Consider the following 17,065-nt stretch of genomic DNA (forward strand, 5'->3'; position numbering starts at 1 on the left):
TTAAAATATTTATTTAGGCCCCAGAAATTTGCACAAATTGCCTCCTCGCCCTGTCTGCACGCGCGCAAGAAAAAGGAAAAAAAATCAAGGATCTGAGATCAGGGGAGGCAAATGAGAAAATAAATTCCCAGGGGCCTCGGCTAATGAAAGCACATTAGCAGTCGCACCGTGTAGAAATCCGCCAGTTTGTCATAAGCAATTTCCAGTCCTCGGCCAACTTATTGCGACAATATGGCTGCTTGCTGCGCAGCTCAGCGGAGGAAGCGTGACATTATTACAACCGGGGGTGACGGCGGAACCGTCCCGCAGTGGTGGGGGGGAGAGCTGATAAAGCGTGTCGACGTTTAATGGTTTTTGATGTCAAATAAAAACATTTAACGTTTACCTGTTGAGTCTGAAGGAAGGAAGGAGGAGGAGGAGGCGTGTGCACTGTATGGTGATGTGTTCATGTAACGGCAGCAGATACACACTTGCTCCGTGGCTTGCTGTGTCTTTTCAGCACTGCTGCTCACATTGCCTCATGTTGCTGTTCTCTCTCTCTCTCTCTCTCTATATATATATATATATATATTCTTTTTTTATTCTTGAACCCTTCTTCCCCTCCTCCCTTCCCCGTCTGGGCTCTCTTCAGTCCCCTCTTCCTTAGCTTCGTCACAACTGCAGCAGGTAGTCATGTGAATAGCCCGAGGAGCTCCCCATGAGGTCCTCTGTAAGCTGTTTTTCTTCTTGAACTGCCTGCGTATAAAGTGAATGATGGTGTAGAGGTGACTACGAGCTGAGGCACTTGGGAGTTTGCATTGGGAGTTTGCCAGCCAATAAATGCAGTGGCTAAAAAAAATAATAATAAAAAAAATAGTTATTGCGATGACCTGGTTGCTTAAATGCGCAGAAACACCTGATTATCATTTTTTTTTTTAGCATCTTGAGCTTTGACTTGCCATCAATTATATAGGATCTGATTAACCTGTAATAAAGCTCAGTGGTTCTTGTTGAGTTTACGCGACTTTTCCACGTTTGCATCAGTTAAAGCCACCGTTTAGCTCAGGAGTGTCCAAACTTTTTGGTACATGGGCCAAAATTGTCAACTCAAAGGAACTTGAGGGCCAAATGAATAGGATTTATTTAAGACTCTTTAACAATAATAAACTACGCTTTTTGGTCTAGCAATATAAGAACAATATTTGGGTCTGTTGTTCTTTGAAAACACTTGCAGATTTTAATGCACCAAAGTCTGTCTTTTTTTTGTAATCAAATGTCATTGGATAGATGTCACTATGAAATTAATGTCAAAAGTGTGTTTATTAAAAGGTGAATACTTTGTGTTGTACTTCAGTTGTAAGAGTTTAACGTTTCTGTACATAATGTTGCCCTAATTACAAACTAAATGCTTCCATCTGCATCAGCGACCTGTGCTGGTGGACCAAATCTTTCTTGAAATGCAGTTTGGGGGCACCCAAAATGAGTCTAAGGGCCACAAATGGCCCCCCTGGCCACACTTTGGACATGCCTGGTTTAGTTGGATCAAAGGGGTCTCATTAAAGGAAAGTTTAAATTAGGAGAAAGTAATAGGAATTGAAGTAAGAGTGGGACAACGGTGATGTAAAGAATTGTAAGATTTTGAGAAAATGACATATAAACTCGTTAGGCAGTCTGCAACATGGAGGAACGAATGACCGGTTTAAATCACCAGTCAGTTTTTACCCAAATCTTCAAGTGTCTGCTGGAGAGCTTACTACAATCACACAGCCAAATTCACATCTTCATGAGAGGAAAACGTCATTTTTTTTTTTTGGGATGACTTGGCCAGATCCCGGATCTAAATTGGTTCGAGAATCTGTGAGGTCACCCAAAGAGGCCTGTGGACAAAGATGTCTAATAGATTTAAAGATATTTGGCGAGGTAGAATGGACAAATATTGATGGATTTTAATTTAAGGATGCGCAAAAAGATCCAACAATCGTTTTCCTTTGCCTTCTAGCAGGTCTCGCTTTCATTGCAGGCTAAAAGTCAAATGGATGGACACATGAAGTCTTGAAATTATTCACTGTGGCCTAACTTCTGTTGTGTCACAAAAGCCTGACGCGTTAGCAGGGCCGTGGGCGCTCTTGAGAGCCTCTGTATGTCTGTTTTTGGTAGCGTCATTCATCTTGGTCTGTGTTTTCCACATGCCGAGTGAGCTTTACCACCCTGCAGCCAGTTGACCCTTGCACAGTTAATGGTACCAACATGTCTTCTTGTCTCTGTGTCTCCTCAACAGGCTCTACAAAAGATGTGACTTGTGGGTTGCACGCTCTGCCCCCTGCCCCCCCGGACCAGATACTCCAAACTGAAGCGCCACTTTTCCTGCTACACCTCCTGTCCATGCTCTCTCTCTTCCCTGGAATATGACTTGCTCATGGGGCTCGGCTAACTCCGCACCTGGGGTCCTTTACCCCTGCCTCGTTAATCAGTAGAAAGGGCCGACTTTAATAATCTTTAAAAGACTCTCGGATCGCCGTCTGTTGCTAAGCCCTTTGATCATGGAGTCTCAGTGGAGCCCGACTTTTCCCCTCCACTCTCCCTCCGTCGTCTTCCTGCTCCTGGCTACTTCCTACACCTGGCTCTTTCCCATCACCTCGCCCCAGCGAGTCCCGACGGACCCCCAGGCGGCCCCGGAATACGCTCACTCCATCCGTCTGGACGGCGACGTCATCCTCGGCGGCCTGTTCCCGGTGCATTCACGGGGCGACCGTGGCACGCCGTGCGGGGAGCTGAAAAAGGAGAAGGGCATCCACCGCCTAGAGGCCATGATGTTTGCCATCGACCTGATCAACAAGGATCCTGAACTGCTGCCCAACATCACGCTGGGGGCCCGGATCTTGGATACCTGCTCCAGGGACACGTATGCTCTGGAGCAGTCCCTGACGTTTGTGCAGGCCCTAATCGAGAGGGATGGCTCGGACGTGCGCTGCGCCAACGGGGACCCTCCGATCTTCACCAAGCCTGATAAGATCGTGGGTGTGATCGGGGCTGCGTCCAGCTCCGTGTCCATCATGGTGGCCAACATCCTGCGCCTGTTTAAGGTAGGAGTCCACCTGATTTTCCCTCTTCCGTTTGTCTCTCTCTCTCAGCCATACAGTGGCCTGGCAAAAATGATGATCTTCACATTACGACCACAAACTTAAATGTATGTAATTTGATTGACCAACTAAAAGGGGCGAAGAATTATGAAGTCAAGGGAAAAGGATTGTTTTCACTTTAAGAAAATCTGTAGTGTGGTTGCGATTGTAGACATCTCCTAAAGTCTGTACTGTATTTTAGAAGCACTTTTAGCTGCACTTTCCTCTTCACTCCCTGAGCTCAGTCTTGCTATAGATTCTCAACTGGATTCATACCTCGGCTTTCGCTGGCCTGACATAATACCGACACTTTGATCTACAGTATATCACCTGGTTGTAGCTTTGGCTTTTTGTGTTTGTCGTCCTGCTGGAAAGTGATCCTCCACCCAGATCTCAAGCCTTTTGCCGCCTCCAACAGGTTTTTCTCCCAGGATGGCCCTTTATTAACGTTCAACGTGCTCTTTTTGACAAACTGCCCAGCTTCATTTTCCCTTTTTAGAAGAAATTACCCCCGCAGCATGATACTTTCACTACTATGTTTCACTGTGGGGGAAAAAGTATTTTGAAAATGAAATGCAGTTATTCTAATTCAGTTCGGTGATTGTTTTCCCATTCCCTTCGTGGCTTTTGACAAAACTGCAAGCGCGACCTATCATGGCTTTCTTCAACAAGGACTTTCTTCTTGCCACTTGTTCATAAAGTTAACATGCTATGGTTCCTTCTCTGAGTAATGCTCTCCTTTGCCTGACCTGCCAGTTTAAGTGGGCAGCGACGTTTTGGTAGGTTTGCATTTGAGCGACACTACAGCCGCGTGAAGCTTCTCCGCACATTTCTTCACGACGCGAAGATCAATTAGTTAATTCCATTAGTTAACAGTCTGTTAACTAATGGAATTTTTTTGCCAGTAGTGCATAAAACTCTATGTTTGTAAAAACTCTTAAAAACCATGATACCTTTTCCCTTCACTTCACAATTGTGCTCTGCTTTGTGTCGGCCTATCAGATTAAAATCCCAATACGCTACCATGAGGTTTAAGGATCTAACATGACAAAGTGTGTGAAAGTTCAAAGGGGGGGGTGAACACTTTTTCAAAGCTCGGCACTTCCTGAATCATTGCCATCCTACGCACATCCAGCCCCTTTCACCCATAGGCACTGGCAAGATAAAGTTCAGTGACGACAGCCATTTAAAGCCTTATCGGCTTCTGCAGCAGTGACACCTCTTCCTTCAGCAGTTGCAGGAAAGCGATAGCCTGTGCGTTTGCCTTTTCCAAGCCTAAAGTGTGATTTCAATCAAACATTCAGATGCATGTGTGAAGGAGAAACTGATATGTCAAGAGATGCTTCTAAGGGAGTTTTTGGGTTGAGGGAAATGAAATAAATAAAAAAAGCGGCGAAGTGTGGGTATCAATTACAAGCTGAAAATCTGTCAACAGCCACTTCATTTGCCGCGGCCTACGGTCGCTTATGCGCACGTGCGTCGCCTGCGAGGGCGCCGCTTTGTGATGCCAGCGTTTTTCCAGTACATGTGTGGGCCTAATTGAGTGTCCTCGTGAGGGTGAAACACTTTTTTTATGATCGCTCGAGTTGTTTTTGGTGTGTCCTTTCCTGAAGCTTTTGTGCCTTTTTTGGCTACTTCATCTCAGGTGTGCGCGTGTCCGGGACTCTGCACCCGTTGTCATCATTAGCTGCGCGCCGCTGACTGATAGCGGTGCGTTTTTATGAAGTACGGATCCGGTAATGACGCCCGTGGCATTTTTTTTATTTTTATTTTCACACCCACATTCGTCCCCACGCCTCTTCCACAGTGTGACCCACACATTTCTTGGCACAGAGAGCTCCATATGCTCGCGTGTTTGGGAGACTTTCCTGTGTTTCGGGACGCACATGTTAACAACCGGCTTGCGCTTTGAATGGAGGATTTGCATATTAAACAACAACGGCAACAACAACTAAACATGATTTATTCCAGGATCTGTCACAGCAACAGCCCTCGAACAGAATGCCTTTTTTTCTCTCCCCCCCCTTTGCCTCTGCGGTGCCTCGCTCTCATTTGCCTAATACGATTTGGAGCCTGGCGCGTGTCTGCGTGCTCGCTCGAACTCGCAGGGTGCGCACGCTGCTATTGTACGTCCGCTGATAATTTGTGTGTGGGAGTCTTCAGAGGTCCTTTTTTTTTTTTTTTGGATTTTGTCTTTCTTTTTTTCCCCAACGTGTGTATGTGTGCTGGATCTGTACGCTACGTCAACCTCACGCCCGTGGCTGTGCTAACGCATGTCTCCAAACTGTATCTCCCTCGCTGCATGCTTCTCCATAAATAATACACCCCCTCTCTGTAAATCGTGGGACGCAAACACATGTTCGCACAAAAAATATTTTCGAGAAAACATATGTCTTTTTAAACGGGCTAATCCGACAGCGTCAGTCACAGCCAGTCGCCCACTTGAGGCACGAGGAGGGGGGGGGAGCCGGAAGCAGAGCAAGGAAGAAAGTCTGTGCGTCTTTTTAAATCTAGTAGCAGAAAAGTGAGATTCAAACAACAGATTGTGTAAAAGGAAATGCTGAAATCTTTTTTTTTTTTTTTTGCTTTCCCTGTGCTGTAGCAGCAGAGGGAGCCCCTTGCTGAGCGTCACAGCTGAGAGAAATCAAATCAAACAAGAGTCGTTGATGTTTCTTTTGTTCGCCGTTCCTCGTTTGAAGATTAGCGCGCCGCACTGAGGGATGAGTCAGAACGGGGTGAGGCGGGGCTGAGATGACACGGAAGTTTGGTTTAGTAAGGGTAGAAACGGGGAAATCTTGTGACGCTATGAGGTGGGGGGGGAATAAAAATAAAACTCTGCCCTGGAAGAATATTTCTGCTTTATTACAACACGGGTCTTGCCCTGTATAATTCCGCTGGCCGTTTTCTCAGCATGCTGCGTCGGTTTCAAACGAGGCACGGACCTGAACATTGTAGGCTTCTGTTGGGGCCTCAGCAAACGTCAAAATCGTACTTCCCGACCAGAGAATCGGCGGCCATTTCTCCTTTTCTTAGCGTCTTGAAATACAAACGGGGAGAAGAGAATTTTACGCCTGACGGTTGAGGGAAACTCAAAGCTGAAGTTAATGAGAATATGGTGCTGGCGGTGTGAGGTTGTGACTGACGGTCTGATTGGCTAGAGGTCCTTCCAGTGTTTTACTGCAATTTTTGCGTTTTGAATAAGAGATGAGATTTAATTCATACGGCATTTATATTTATATAATGGGGCGACAGTGGCGCACAAGTTTGGGAGTGTGTCCTGCTATTGGCGGGTTAGACTGTCTCAGTCGCTCAAGACACTTCAGCCAAATTGCCTACTGGCGGTGGTCAGAGGGCCCGGTGGTACCGATGTATGGCTGCCACTACATAGCCCACCACTGTCAGGGTGTGAATGTGTGTGTGAGTGAATGGGTGATTGGACTAGCAGCATTTACCGTTTATATGAGGTGTATCAAAGCCAGAAATGATTGCGATTGTCTTTAAAACCATGAACATGTTGAGACTTTTAGAAGTCTTGCATCAACTTCAACTTTCTCATTTTTAAATTTTAAACCAAACATTCATCTAGTAGCTGTAGCTCAATTTTGGGTGCCAATTTACTGCTGAAGGTAGCTGTTAGACTTTGAGAAAGTTTGATAGACACAAACTAATCTTTCAATATTTTTTCCCTTTTGTTTCCAAGGATTTGGATTTTAAACTGGCTTTCTTCAGGCTATTTCTTCAGTTTTTTTTTTAAAGGTCGTTTAAAGATTTTCTTGGGATTTTTCTGTGGTTCTAATGCAGACGTGCCATATCTTAAAATGTCTTAGGAATTTGATAAATTAAGCAAAGACCAGTCACAGAACATGAATGAAGCGTCCCAAGCTGCAAATTTTGCAAAGTCTTAATGGTTTAAAATCCTTTTAATGAGATGCTGGAGTAAGCAGGTTTTCTCTGGCTTTTTGGAGCATAGCGCAAGACGGCTCTTATCCTCCCCCACCTGTTGCTGTGCACTCCTATAATCGGCAGACCGGAAAACCCTTGAATTAACCCTCAGGCTTTCTTCAGGTTCTCTAGCTTTTGCCCTCAGTCCAAACAAACAAACAAACAAAACAAATACTGCATGTTTAGTTAATTGGAGATGATGAACTTCCCTTAAGGGAGTGTGTGTGTGTGTGTGTGTGTGTGTGTGTGTGTGTGTGTGTGTGTGTGTGTGTGTGTGTGGATGACTGTTTTTCAGTCCAGTTTTAAACCTGAACATGACGGAATACTATGTAGCGTGCATTAATAAAATAAATAAAATATACTTACTGCTTTTACTTTGTTATATCACTTTTCATAGATAAAAATATCAAAATGCTTTGCATAGGCGGAGTATAGGCTACTAAACAATTGTAAAACGCTCTTACACAAAAGCACGTTGAACAAGAATGTCCTCAGCTGCTTTTTTAAATGAGCCCAAATGTAAAAAATAATTTTTTTCCATGGTTGATGCAACAGTCTGGACCCCTAAAGTGCTAAATGTGGTTCCTTGGGACTACAAGTAGATCATCCTGAGCTGGAGTACGAGTCTTTTTAATAGTTGTGCTATAGAAGAAGGAGCTTGATGATGTAGAGCCCTGATAGTTGGTCAGGTACCCAGTGCAACAACATGAAAAACAACAGGAGTGATGGGCACTCTTGTCTTTGTTTTAAGTAGGAGCTTTGGGCCACCAGAGTTAAGTTAGAATGCTTTTTGTTAATGCACGTGAAAAGAGTGTTTCAATAACCTATTAAAATGTTCTTTTTTTGTTTTTGTTTTTTAAGAAACCTCCTTAATTAGGAAAGAAAAGACCAACAGTTTGAGTCAAGAAATGTGTCTACAACAGATGTCTCTAAACATCATGCATTTTTAAAGATATGAGGGGCAAAGGAGAAAAAAATCCAGGACCTGAATTGTGCATCCTCCTTCAGTTCATCCACTGCCATCGTTCTACTGGAAAAACAGCTCTGGTGTTACTCTGGCTGCCTTTACTAGAAATGTGTGGTTTACACGTTTGGAAGGCAAATCGTGAGCAAATGGTCGTTTGCTTGTGGCTCCCCATTCTTTGTTGCAGTTATCGCTGAAGTTAGAACTTGGATGTGGAAATGGTATGAAGTCTAACTAAAGAAGCGGTGTCAGGTTTGAATTAGAGGTCAGATTTGTGGGAGTCTGTCTGGGAACCTTTGTTGGTTTTTCCATATTAAAGCAGATTCTGAGTTAACATGAAATGCATAATTACTCTGTATTTCAATCAGTCCTGCCGTAACCAGTAATACCATTCAACTTTAGAATGGCATGAAAAGAACAAGAACAAGACTGGATCTGCAGCTTTAAAATGTAAATCAGTATGGAGAACTTGGTGTTTAATGAGGAGTTAAAGAACCGCTGGTGTTCTGTTAGCAGGTTTTTCAGCTTTTAGCTTTTCGGAAATCCAATTGGCGTTCTGTTCTTTGTGAAGGGCATTCTGTTGACCCTGTTTCCAAAGGTCCAAATAAAATTGGTCCTTTAGTACATTGTGTTACATTATGTGGATGCAGCACTGATTCTGTGCTTGAATTTATGACCTTTCAAAGTCAGAGTTAATTAGAAAACTTTTAAATACCTTTTAGGTGTAATAAAATATTTGTCGAGACCACCTGTGTGGCTCATGTTACTTCATAGTGCTTAATGTTTTTATCTTCATGCCCTCTGATTCTAAACAGCAATGGCTTAGAATCTAACTCTTAATTGCAGTTTCACTATTGGTGTTTCTACTCTGTATTAAGGGTTCTAGATATTCAAGATTATTGGAACAAGTCGGGGCTCCCAAGACGAGTTGCAGTCATGAAAAAGGTGCGAGATGATTAAAGTGAAACGTCTTTTATTTTTTTCTCTCTGCTTCCCAATTTTTAATCCTTACTTCTGTAGAGCTCTGTGATATAAAGTAAAAAAAAAATCTTTCATCTTCATTTCATTATTAGCTGAATTAAAGTCACAAATTCCCTAAGAGTTGGAAGTAATTGGTCTCTTCAGAAGAGGCCTTGCACACATGACAGGAGCTTTAAAGCCAGTGGAGAACCGCAGACCCTTCTTTCTCTCCCGAGTCAGTTTGTTTAGCACTTGCATGAAGTTAATTTAAACTTTGCACAGCTCTCTGACCTTTTGGCTTTACGTAGTTTAGCCAGGTCCCAAGAGCTGAACCGTGATTTTTCTCCTTTTTTAAACAGTCGTTCTTCCAGGATGATGTGGAAGTGTAATATATATATATATATATATATATATATATATATATATATATATATATATATATATATATATATATATATATATATATATATATATATATATATATATCTCTTTTCAGAGTGCATTGATTATCAAATGTGGTGGATAGAATAAATTAGACACTATTGATTTTTATTATATAGGATATATGGTGCACCAGGGTTACACAAGCAGGGATTTAACGTTACAGGTGCAAAGGCTGGAAGGTGAAACATTCCTCCATTGAAAAGCTGCACATTAAAGTTTTCTGCACCTCCTCTGCTTCTCTGACCAACAGAGAGCTATTTTACTGTATTTTCTCCTGTATTTTGGTTTAGTAAGTATAATCAGCACATTAAATATTGTCTGATTATTTAGCCCACATCAGCAGTGGGCTGGGTAGCAAACGTGCTAAGCGGTGACTCTTTACTTAAAACTGTCCAAAGCTGGAGTCAAATACTCTGCCCTATCTGAGCGCACTTTAGCACAACTACGTCTAATGCGTGTTAAAGGCGCTTATTGATGCACGTTAATTGACAAGATGCACAGCAACGCTTCAAATGTGCATATCCCCTTTTAATCTATAAAAATGAAAATAGCAAAAGGGCACATTATTCAGCACTAAAGCGTAACTTTTAGTTTATTCTATATTGCTGTTCAAGTTTATGCATCAAGATCGAAATGATTAAATGTTGAGGATGGCTGGTTCGTGAACGTCTGTGTTTCAGTGACCTCATAATACCCCCTGTTGACATATGTGCTGGATAATTTAGATAAGCGAGAGAACAAATAAGATCACAGGACAAGTAGTTTTTTCTTTTTTGTGTTGATAAAGAAAGAATCTTTTGTATCAAAGGCAGGGACTGATGGGCCGCCTGCATCCGGCTTAGAGTGCCGTTACCAGGAAATCCCGCAATGAAGCGATGGGCACATTTCTGGCGGTGACACTCGCACTCTGCGTGTCAGGGACTGAAAATGAAATTCAATTCTCAAATTGATAAGTGGTGGCTCTCCCCCGGTGAGAGCAAATGGAACGACGGTGCCTCTGGGGAGCTTGGGAAACACTGCACACAGAGACAAATCTCTACCCCTGCATTCATTCAAAATTAGTTGCAATTGATTCTGCTCCAGGCTTTCACACACACACACGCACACACACACACACACTCTCTTTGGGTTGTTTTCATTTGAGGAGACGGCTTATTGTCTCCGTCCCTGGTGGTGGTTTTTATGAAGTTGTGTTGGGAGGCCAAGTCGGAGTGGGAAGTCTTTCCCACGCTCTGTACTGCTGCCTCATGTGTCCAGCTGAGCTTGCACTAGTTGGCATTGGCAAACGTTCGGAATTGATCTCCTATTTTATATAGTAAGAGATATTTGTATTATTATTCCATTTCGAGCAGAATCAACCGTTGTTTCGCTTAATATTAGTAGCTTTGTCAGTTGTAATATGGCAAACCAGTCCAAATGGACGCCTGTCCAAACATCAAGCAGTGGTATTCAAATATCTATCACTGGGTTTTACTGCTTGATGGCAGTTTACAGTTTTCTTCTACATCTGACCTGCCAACTCTGGATTTCCTTTTAAGATTGAACTAATTTTCGAACACATGATTTCCTTTGACCAATTCGATGTAACAAGCATTCTTGAAAAAGCAAATAGTTTTGACTTAAATAGAAAATCGTTGAATGACCAGATATTTTCCGTTCTTTGCTTTGGCTTTTACCGGCTATGCTGCTTTAGTCGGATGAGATGGTGGTGGCGCTTTCAACAAAATTACCTAGGTTGGTCTCGTTTCAAACAAAGGATGAACGTTTGAAAACAGACCTTGTGACTGTTAAGCTGCGTTTATATTACAATTGTGCACAAAACTGTCAATATTTTCCTACTGTAATAAAACGACACGATTTTGCAATTGAGGTTTTTCCATTAAATAAGACATGCAATTAAAATCACACGTAAATAAGTTTGTTCACGTGATAACTCTTTAAAAATCATATAAACGCTTAAACGAGACATATTTCAGCCACGGTGCTAGCGCTCATCATTAGCCATTAGAGGAGACGTCAGCGTCTTACTGAGACATTGGGACGATAAGCTTCTCATACTTTGGAGCAGCTACATATACGGCGGTTTTGGGAAGCTGTAGTCGACAATTTTGCAGGAAGCTATAAATTCAACACTTCCTGTTGTCTTCTTCGTCTTTTTTAGCGGGTTTGTAACATCCGGTTGTTGATCACGTGATGTGAACAAACAGTTTCCATTGTAGTTGTTTTCTAAATACACCCATTTCGATATGGGTGGAAAATCATCTCATCCTAGCTCAAAAGCTATAACAAAAATAATGGTTTCATTTTTTTTTTCTTCAAAATTGCCATGTTTACTTTAAGCAAATTTATAGTGGGTCGGTGATTTTTTTTTTTTTTTTATTTATTAAATTTTATTTATTACATTTTTTGTAAAACAAAGTATTCATGAACAATTCTATTTTCCTTCCGTTTAATAAATGCACGCAGGTTGAAGATGGAGTTCAATAGGGGAATAAAAAAAAAAAGAAATTATGCTCCTGCAAAAGCGATGAATTAATTTTAAGGCTTTTTACTCCAGAGAGTATGATCTGAGCCTGAGATACTTTAGATTGCTATAATCAAGTGGACCACTGACTAAAACAATTAGGTTTTTGCAATTTAACATAACCCCTTTTTCAAATTGATATATTGGTAATCAAAATTCCTCCTTTTTTTTTTAGATCGGGTTTTAAAATTCAACTTACTCTGTGGGATGTTCGCTTTCCTGAAAACATAATTTGACTTTCATTTTCACCATGGAAAAACATCAACTTCTTTAATGGCGTGGAAGAACCTCGAGGTATTGGTGCTGGGCCACAAAATGTAATCAGATTAATCCGTTTCAAGGTGAGCATCTCCTGTTTGGACACGTCAGCTGTACCGTTAGCAGCAGGAGTTGCACCGTGCTTGCACACGGCTGCAGCTTTCCTCACTTTAAGTGCTTGCACCAAGGTAGCGTCAGCAGTGACACACAAACTTTAATGTTGCTGTAAAATTGAGTAAGGCGTGATGTAAATGTGATCACTATACATGCAGCGTGCCAAGTTGCCATGACATATGGTGTATGTTGGCTCAGATTGGAACGTTCATTGAATATCTTCAGCATTCAGTGGGTGAGAGGTGTGGGGTACTCTCTGCCGCTCCATCACAGGGCAACGCAGAGACAGAATAACTCTACATACACACAGTTGCACTTGAGGGCAGCTTGGAGGGGGCGACTGACCTGACGTGTTTTGGAACTTTGCGACTAAACCGGATTACCTGGAAGCAGCATCACTGCACAGAGATGCAGTAGTGGCAGCATCATGATGTAGGAATGCTGATCTTCAGCAGGAACAGGGAAGCTGCTCAGAGTGGATGGGAAAGATGGATGAATCTACATGTAGGACAGTCCTGGTTGAAAACTTGCTGAGGGCTGCAAAAGACTTCAGAGTTTATGCTCTTAGATGTGAGATGATTGTTACAACCTGCTAAAAGCTTATGAACTTTAACTCTGAATTGGATTTTCTGATTCAACAAGAGAGAATAAATTAAATTGGCTTTCCTGGACTGTGACGTCTCAGTCTCGGATGGAGGACAGCTAGAAACTGACGTGACTTTTCCGTTTCAGAAAGCTCAGAAGCCGTTACCCTGAGTCAAATTATGACAACAAATTACTCCGTGAAGCAACCCTGAGTTGTTTGGGCTAACCCTGAGTTTTTCCTACTTTTTAGCTGAGATCTGCACAAGGAAGTGTCGGAAAAGGTGTGTCCTTTACTGGAGGCGTTTTTTTTTTTGGCCTTGTTCCTGAGAGTAAAGTCGCTTATTCGGGTTCTAACATAAGTGACGAAACAGCGGTTATTAAGAGACCTGCTTGCACTACAGACGCTTCGGTGAAATATCCCTTCGCCATAGGAGCCAAGAGGAGTAAAGGCAGGGTGAGAAACTCTGCCCGTATTTTCAGCAGTTTACGGTGTAATAACCAGTGATAACTGCTGAAAGTAGATTACTTGGTACAAATCACCATTATGAGCAGAGATTGGTTCTGAACATGAGTTTTTACACGGTGATAACATTGCAGAAACCCAACCCATAAACCGTACTTTAATGCTTATTTGTTGTCTCTGTATTTGACAAACTAAGGCTGAATCACACTGGCAAACAAAATACCTGGAGTTACTAAACAGTTGCTAAACGGTCTTTTTCAAGGGTATTAAGCTCCTGCCCAGTTGCAAGCAAAGTGTAAGACTGGAATGATCGGGAAATTTAAAAGCCAAATTCTGCCTGAAAGATGAACATATCGGGTATTTCTATAACTCTCACCATTCCATTGAAAATCCAAAGTGTCCAAAGTGCGGCCCGGGGGCCATTTGTGGCCCCTGGACTGATTTTGTGTTGCCCCTCTCCAACTGAATTTCAAGAAAGATTTGGTCTACTCGAAAGATTTGGCTGATGGAGATTGAAACATATCTTTATAAGGGTAACATTAATACATATAGGTTAAATGTTGGGAACAACACAACGTATTTATATTTTAATAACCACACTTTTTATATTCTATTTAATTGCACAGTAAATACGACCACATCTATCTGAGGACTTAAACTCAAATGCAAACTTTTGTGCATTAAAAGCTGTTTTTATTTCCAAATCCTTTCTTAAAATGAACCAAATACAGAAAGTGTTCTCAAAGAAATACCAGCCCAAATCCCTGTTCTCGTATTGCTAGAGCAAAATTAATTCAGTATTTTTTTTCAATCAACAAACAAACTGGTTAACTGTCTTTTAATAAAGCAAATGTGCCAAACGTGTTTTTAACCTTGGAGCTATTTGATTTAAAATCATTTTCCTTCAGAAAATCTGAATAACATGTTTAATTAAAATGATCATATTTTGTAAAGTAGGTAAAAAAAAAAATCACTTTTATCTTTATTATCCATTTTTTTGGCCCTCAAGTACTCTTGACTTGAGAATTTCGGTCCATGTGGCAAAAAGTTTGCACACCTCTGGTTTAGGGGGTTAAACATAACAAAATCTTATAACTGGACCTTACCTGATTGAATTGTATTTTCATACATGAGAAACGTGATCAATGCGCCTCACCCCTTTTTTGTTGTCGAATGTGTGTAGTGTGAGAATACAGCTTCAATTCCCCTTCAAATTACACTTGTATCACTCATACGCTGACTTTTTCTGCAGCTACTTACGGTAGATCGGCCATTCTTTCTGAAACGGTGGACTAATGACCTGTTACACATCAGGCAAACAAAGCAGCCACTGGCCAAAAGGATGGCCCAGCAGAGAAGAGCAACATCATCAGGCCAGGGTTCTGCAGTGTACGCTCATCTGCGGGCCAGTGGTCACCCTGATGTTCTCATCCTGGACAGAGGGGAACGTTGGTTTGAAAGGAGAGTAAAGGAAGCCATTTTTGTGAAAAGAAACCATGACTCAGCACCCTGGCAACAAAAAGTTTCATAACTTTTCAACCAGAAAAGTTTTGAAACTGTTCTGGTTGACGGAAAGTGGAGTTGAAGAGTTATATCTACATGCTTCTGGGTGCATGAGTAAATTTTGTACATATAAGCAGGCGCATAGTTCGATTGCTCATCTATATTAGCTTTATTTTTTTGTACCCTATCCCTTGAAACTGTACCAGTCCACGCTTGAATTTCTCTAATATGTGTTTATTTCCTCTTCTGTGCTTGCGTTCTGTGCTCTCTTGCGGTGGTACATATTTTCCCTCCACATTATTTATCGCGAGTGCATTCGTTTTTTTTTTTTTCCGAGGGAGCCACAGCGCACGTATGACTGAAAGATCTTAACTCACTGCTTGAGCCAATAATAATAATAATAATAATAAAAAAAAGAAATCACACGCCCTTCGCGATACGCGAATCGGTGCGAGGAAAACGTTTGCTGAGGCTGTCGGAGCATAAAGCAGGCTGGGGCCCTTTCGCTCCGTTTAAAAAGCCATACCAGACCAATTTTCTTCGAGGCAAATCAGCGCCTCCTGAATTACAAATCAATTTGGCGTTCCCGCTTCGCAGGGATGACAACAGCTGCATCAAAATGCAATTAACAAGGAACGCTGTAATTTTCACTCGGATGCCAATTTGGACATAATTCCTTACAAGGTGGCTGTTATTCTCGGGGTTAGGCCCCGCTTTGATGGACGACGTTGTTCTAATCCGGTGTTTTTTAATGAAATAACGAAGGGACGGGGGAGAGGCGAGTGTAGTGGGTGTGAAGGAGACTTGAGGATGAGGGGGGGCTGAAGAGCAAAAAAAAAAAAAATCAGACAAGTGGAAGTGAATCCTGGACAAAGATGTGCCGGAACGACGGATGGGACAAGACGGTGATAAGGGGAGAGCGTTGCATCCTCCAGGGCGTAATGATGTGGTGTTGATTTCCTTCATGGAAGCATTATGCGTTAAGAGGGCGACGATAATGAAGCTACAGAGCACACTGAACAGCGAAGCGGGAGGGCTCATTAGGGCGCGTGTGGGTCGCCGTTTTGTGTCGGCTCGCACGCATCGCTTCGCCGCAAATCATCTGCGGCGGCTGAAGAATCACGGGCGCCGCGTCGGGGCAGGACACGATCATCCAACCTTCGCTAACGAAGGCAGGCTTAACGAGCAAATGGTTAATGAAGACGAGCTTTAATTGTCCTTCTGAAATTATTTATTACCTTCATCTATTCAGCGTTGCCTGGAGGTAATTCATTAACGGCGTCCATATGTGGTGTCTGAGCGCGGCCTAAATTGGATTTGTTTTCAGCTGAATGGTGCAAATCCTTTAACCTGGGTTTTCCAAACTTGGAAGCGGGGAACTCTAAATATGCAATTCATTAAACTGTTCCCTTGATGAGGAAAGGCTAAACGCAAACTGACAAATGATTTTGCTTACCCTTTACTGTAACTGACAATATATGCTGTCCATGCGGTCGGGTTTTCAAATCAGGAAAGGGTGGAAATGAGTTTTTTAAAAACTCTAATTTGGAGCACACGCAGAGCTGTTGAAATGATATTTGTCCCTCTTTACAGATTTCAGATCATCTAAGATATTTTATTATCAGACGAAAGGGTAACCTGGGTGAAAGCATAAACTGGAATTTGTTTTATTAAGGGTGGCAAAAGCTCCCCAAAACCAAAGTCCTTAGGCAAGGCACTTCACCTGATCTGCATGCCTGTGTGATCCGGTTCAGGTTTGAAAATGTACTTTCTGTGGTTCAGTGAATCTAGACAAAAACTAAACAAGTTGACTCCATGTAACACTTTCTTTAAAAGCAAAAGACTGACCTTTGTGTTCTTTTTGCTTAGCAAATTTGTTGGACAGCTCCATTTCTTTTGGAGCTGTCCAACAAATGCCAGTTTTTCTTTTTTAGTCTTATTGTTAAAACACGAACACTGACATTAACTGGGAGAACTGTGGCCTGCAGGGTTTCGGATGTTGTTCTGGGTTCTTTGCGACCTCATGGGTGAATCATTGAGTTGCTTTTGGAGCGCTGGCGATAGGAAGGGGAGTGGGTGGAGGCCTAGCTCAAGAGCAAAAGACTGTTCAATCCCAAGCAAAGCATTTTTTGCTTTAAAAGGCACCATTTAATGAGATTTCGGTGGTCCAGTCCAAAAACTGGTATGCATCCAAATGCATGGGCCTCAGC

The 17,065-nt window shown here is 42.2% G+C and overlaps 1 protein-coding gene across 1 annotated transcript in view; it reads left to right on the forward strand.

The window, feature by feature from the left end:
• The window catches only part of grm8a (glutamate receptor, metabotropic 8a), a 354,028-nt gene that overhangs the window by 1,425 nt on the left and 335,538 nt on the right, over window positions 1–17,065 (forward strand). The window contains exon 3 of the mRNA XM_021320621.2: window positions 2,258–3,062. Coding sequence (XP_021176296.2) covers window positions 2,520–3,062 — 543 coding nt within the window. The 5' untranslated portion in view covers window positions 2,258–2,519. The remainder of the gene's footprint in view (window positions 1–2,257; window positions 3,063–17,065) is intronic.

Source organism: Fundulus heteroclitus, chromosome 17 (genome assembly GCF_011125445.2).
Source record: "Fundulus heteroclitus isolate FHET01 chromosome 17, MU-UCD_Fhet_4.1, whole genome shotgun sequence".
Lineage (NCBI taxonomy): Eukaryota > Metazoa > Chordata > Actinopteri > Cyprinodontiformes > Fundulidae > Fundulus > Fundulus heteroclitus.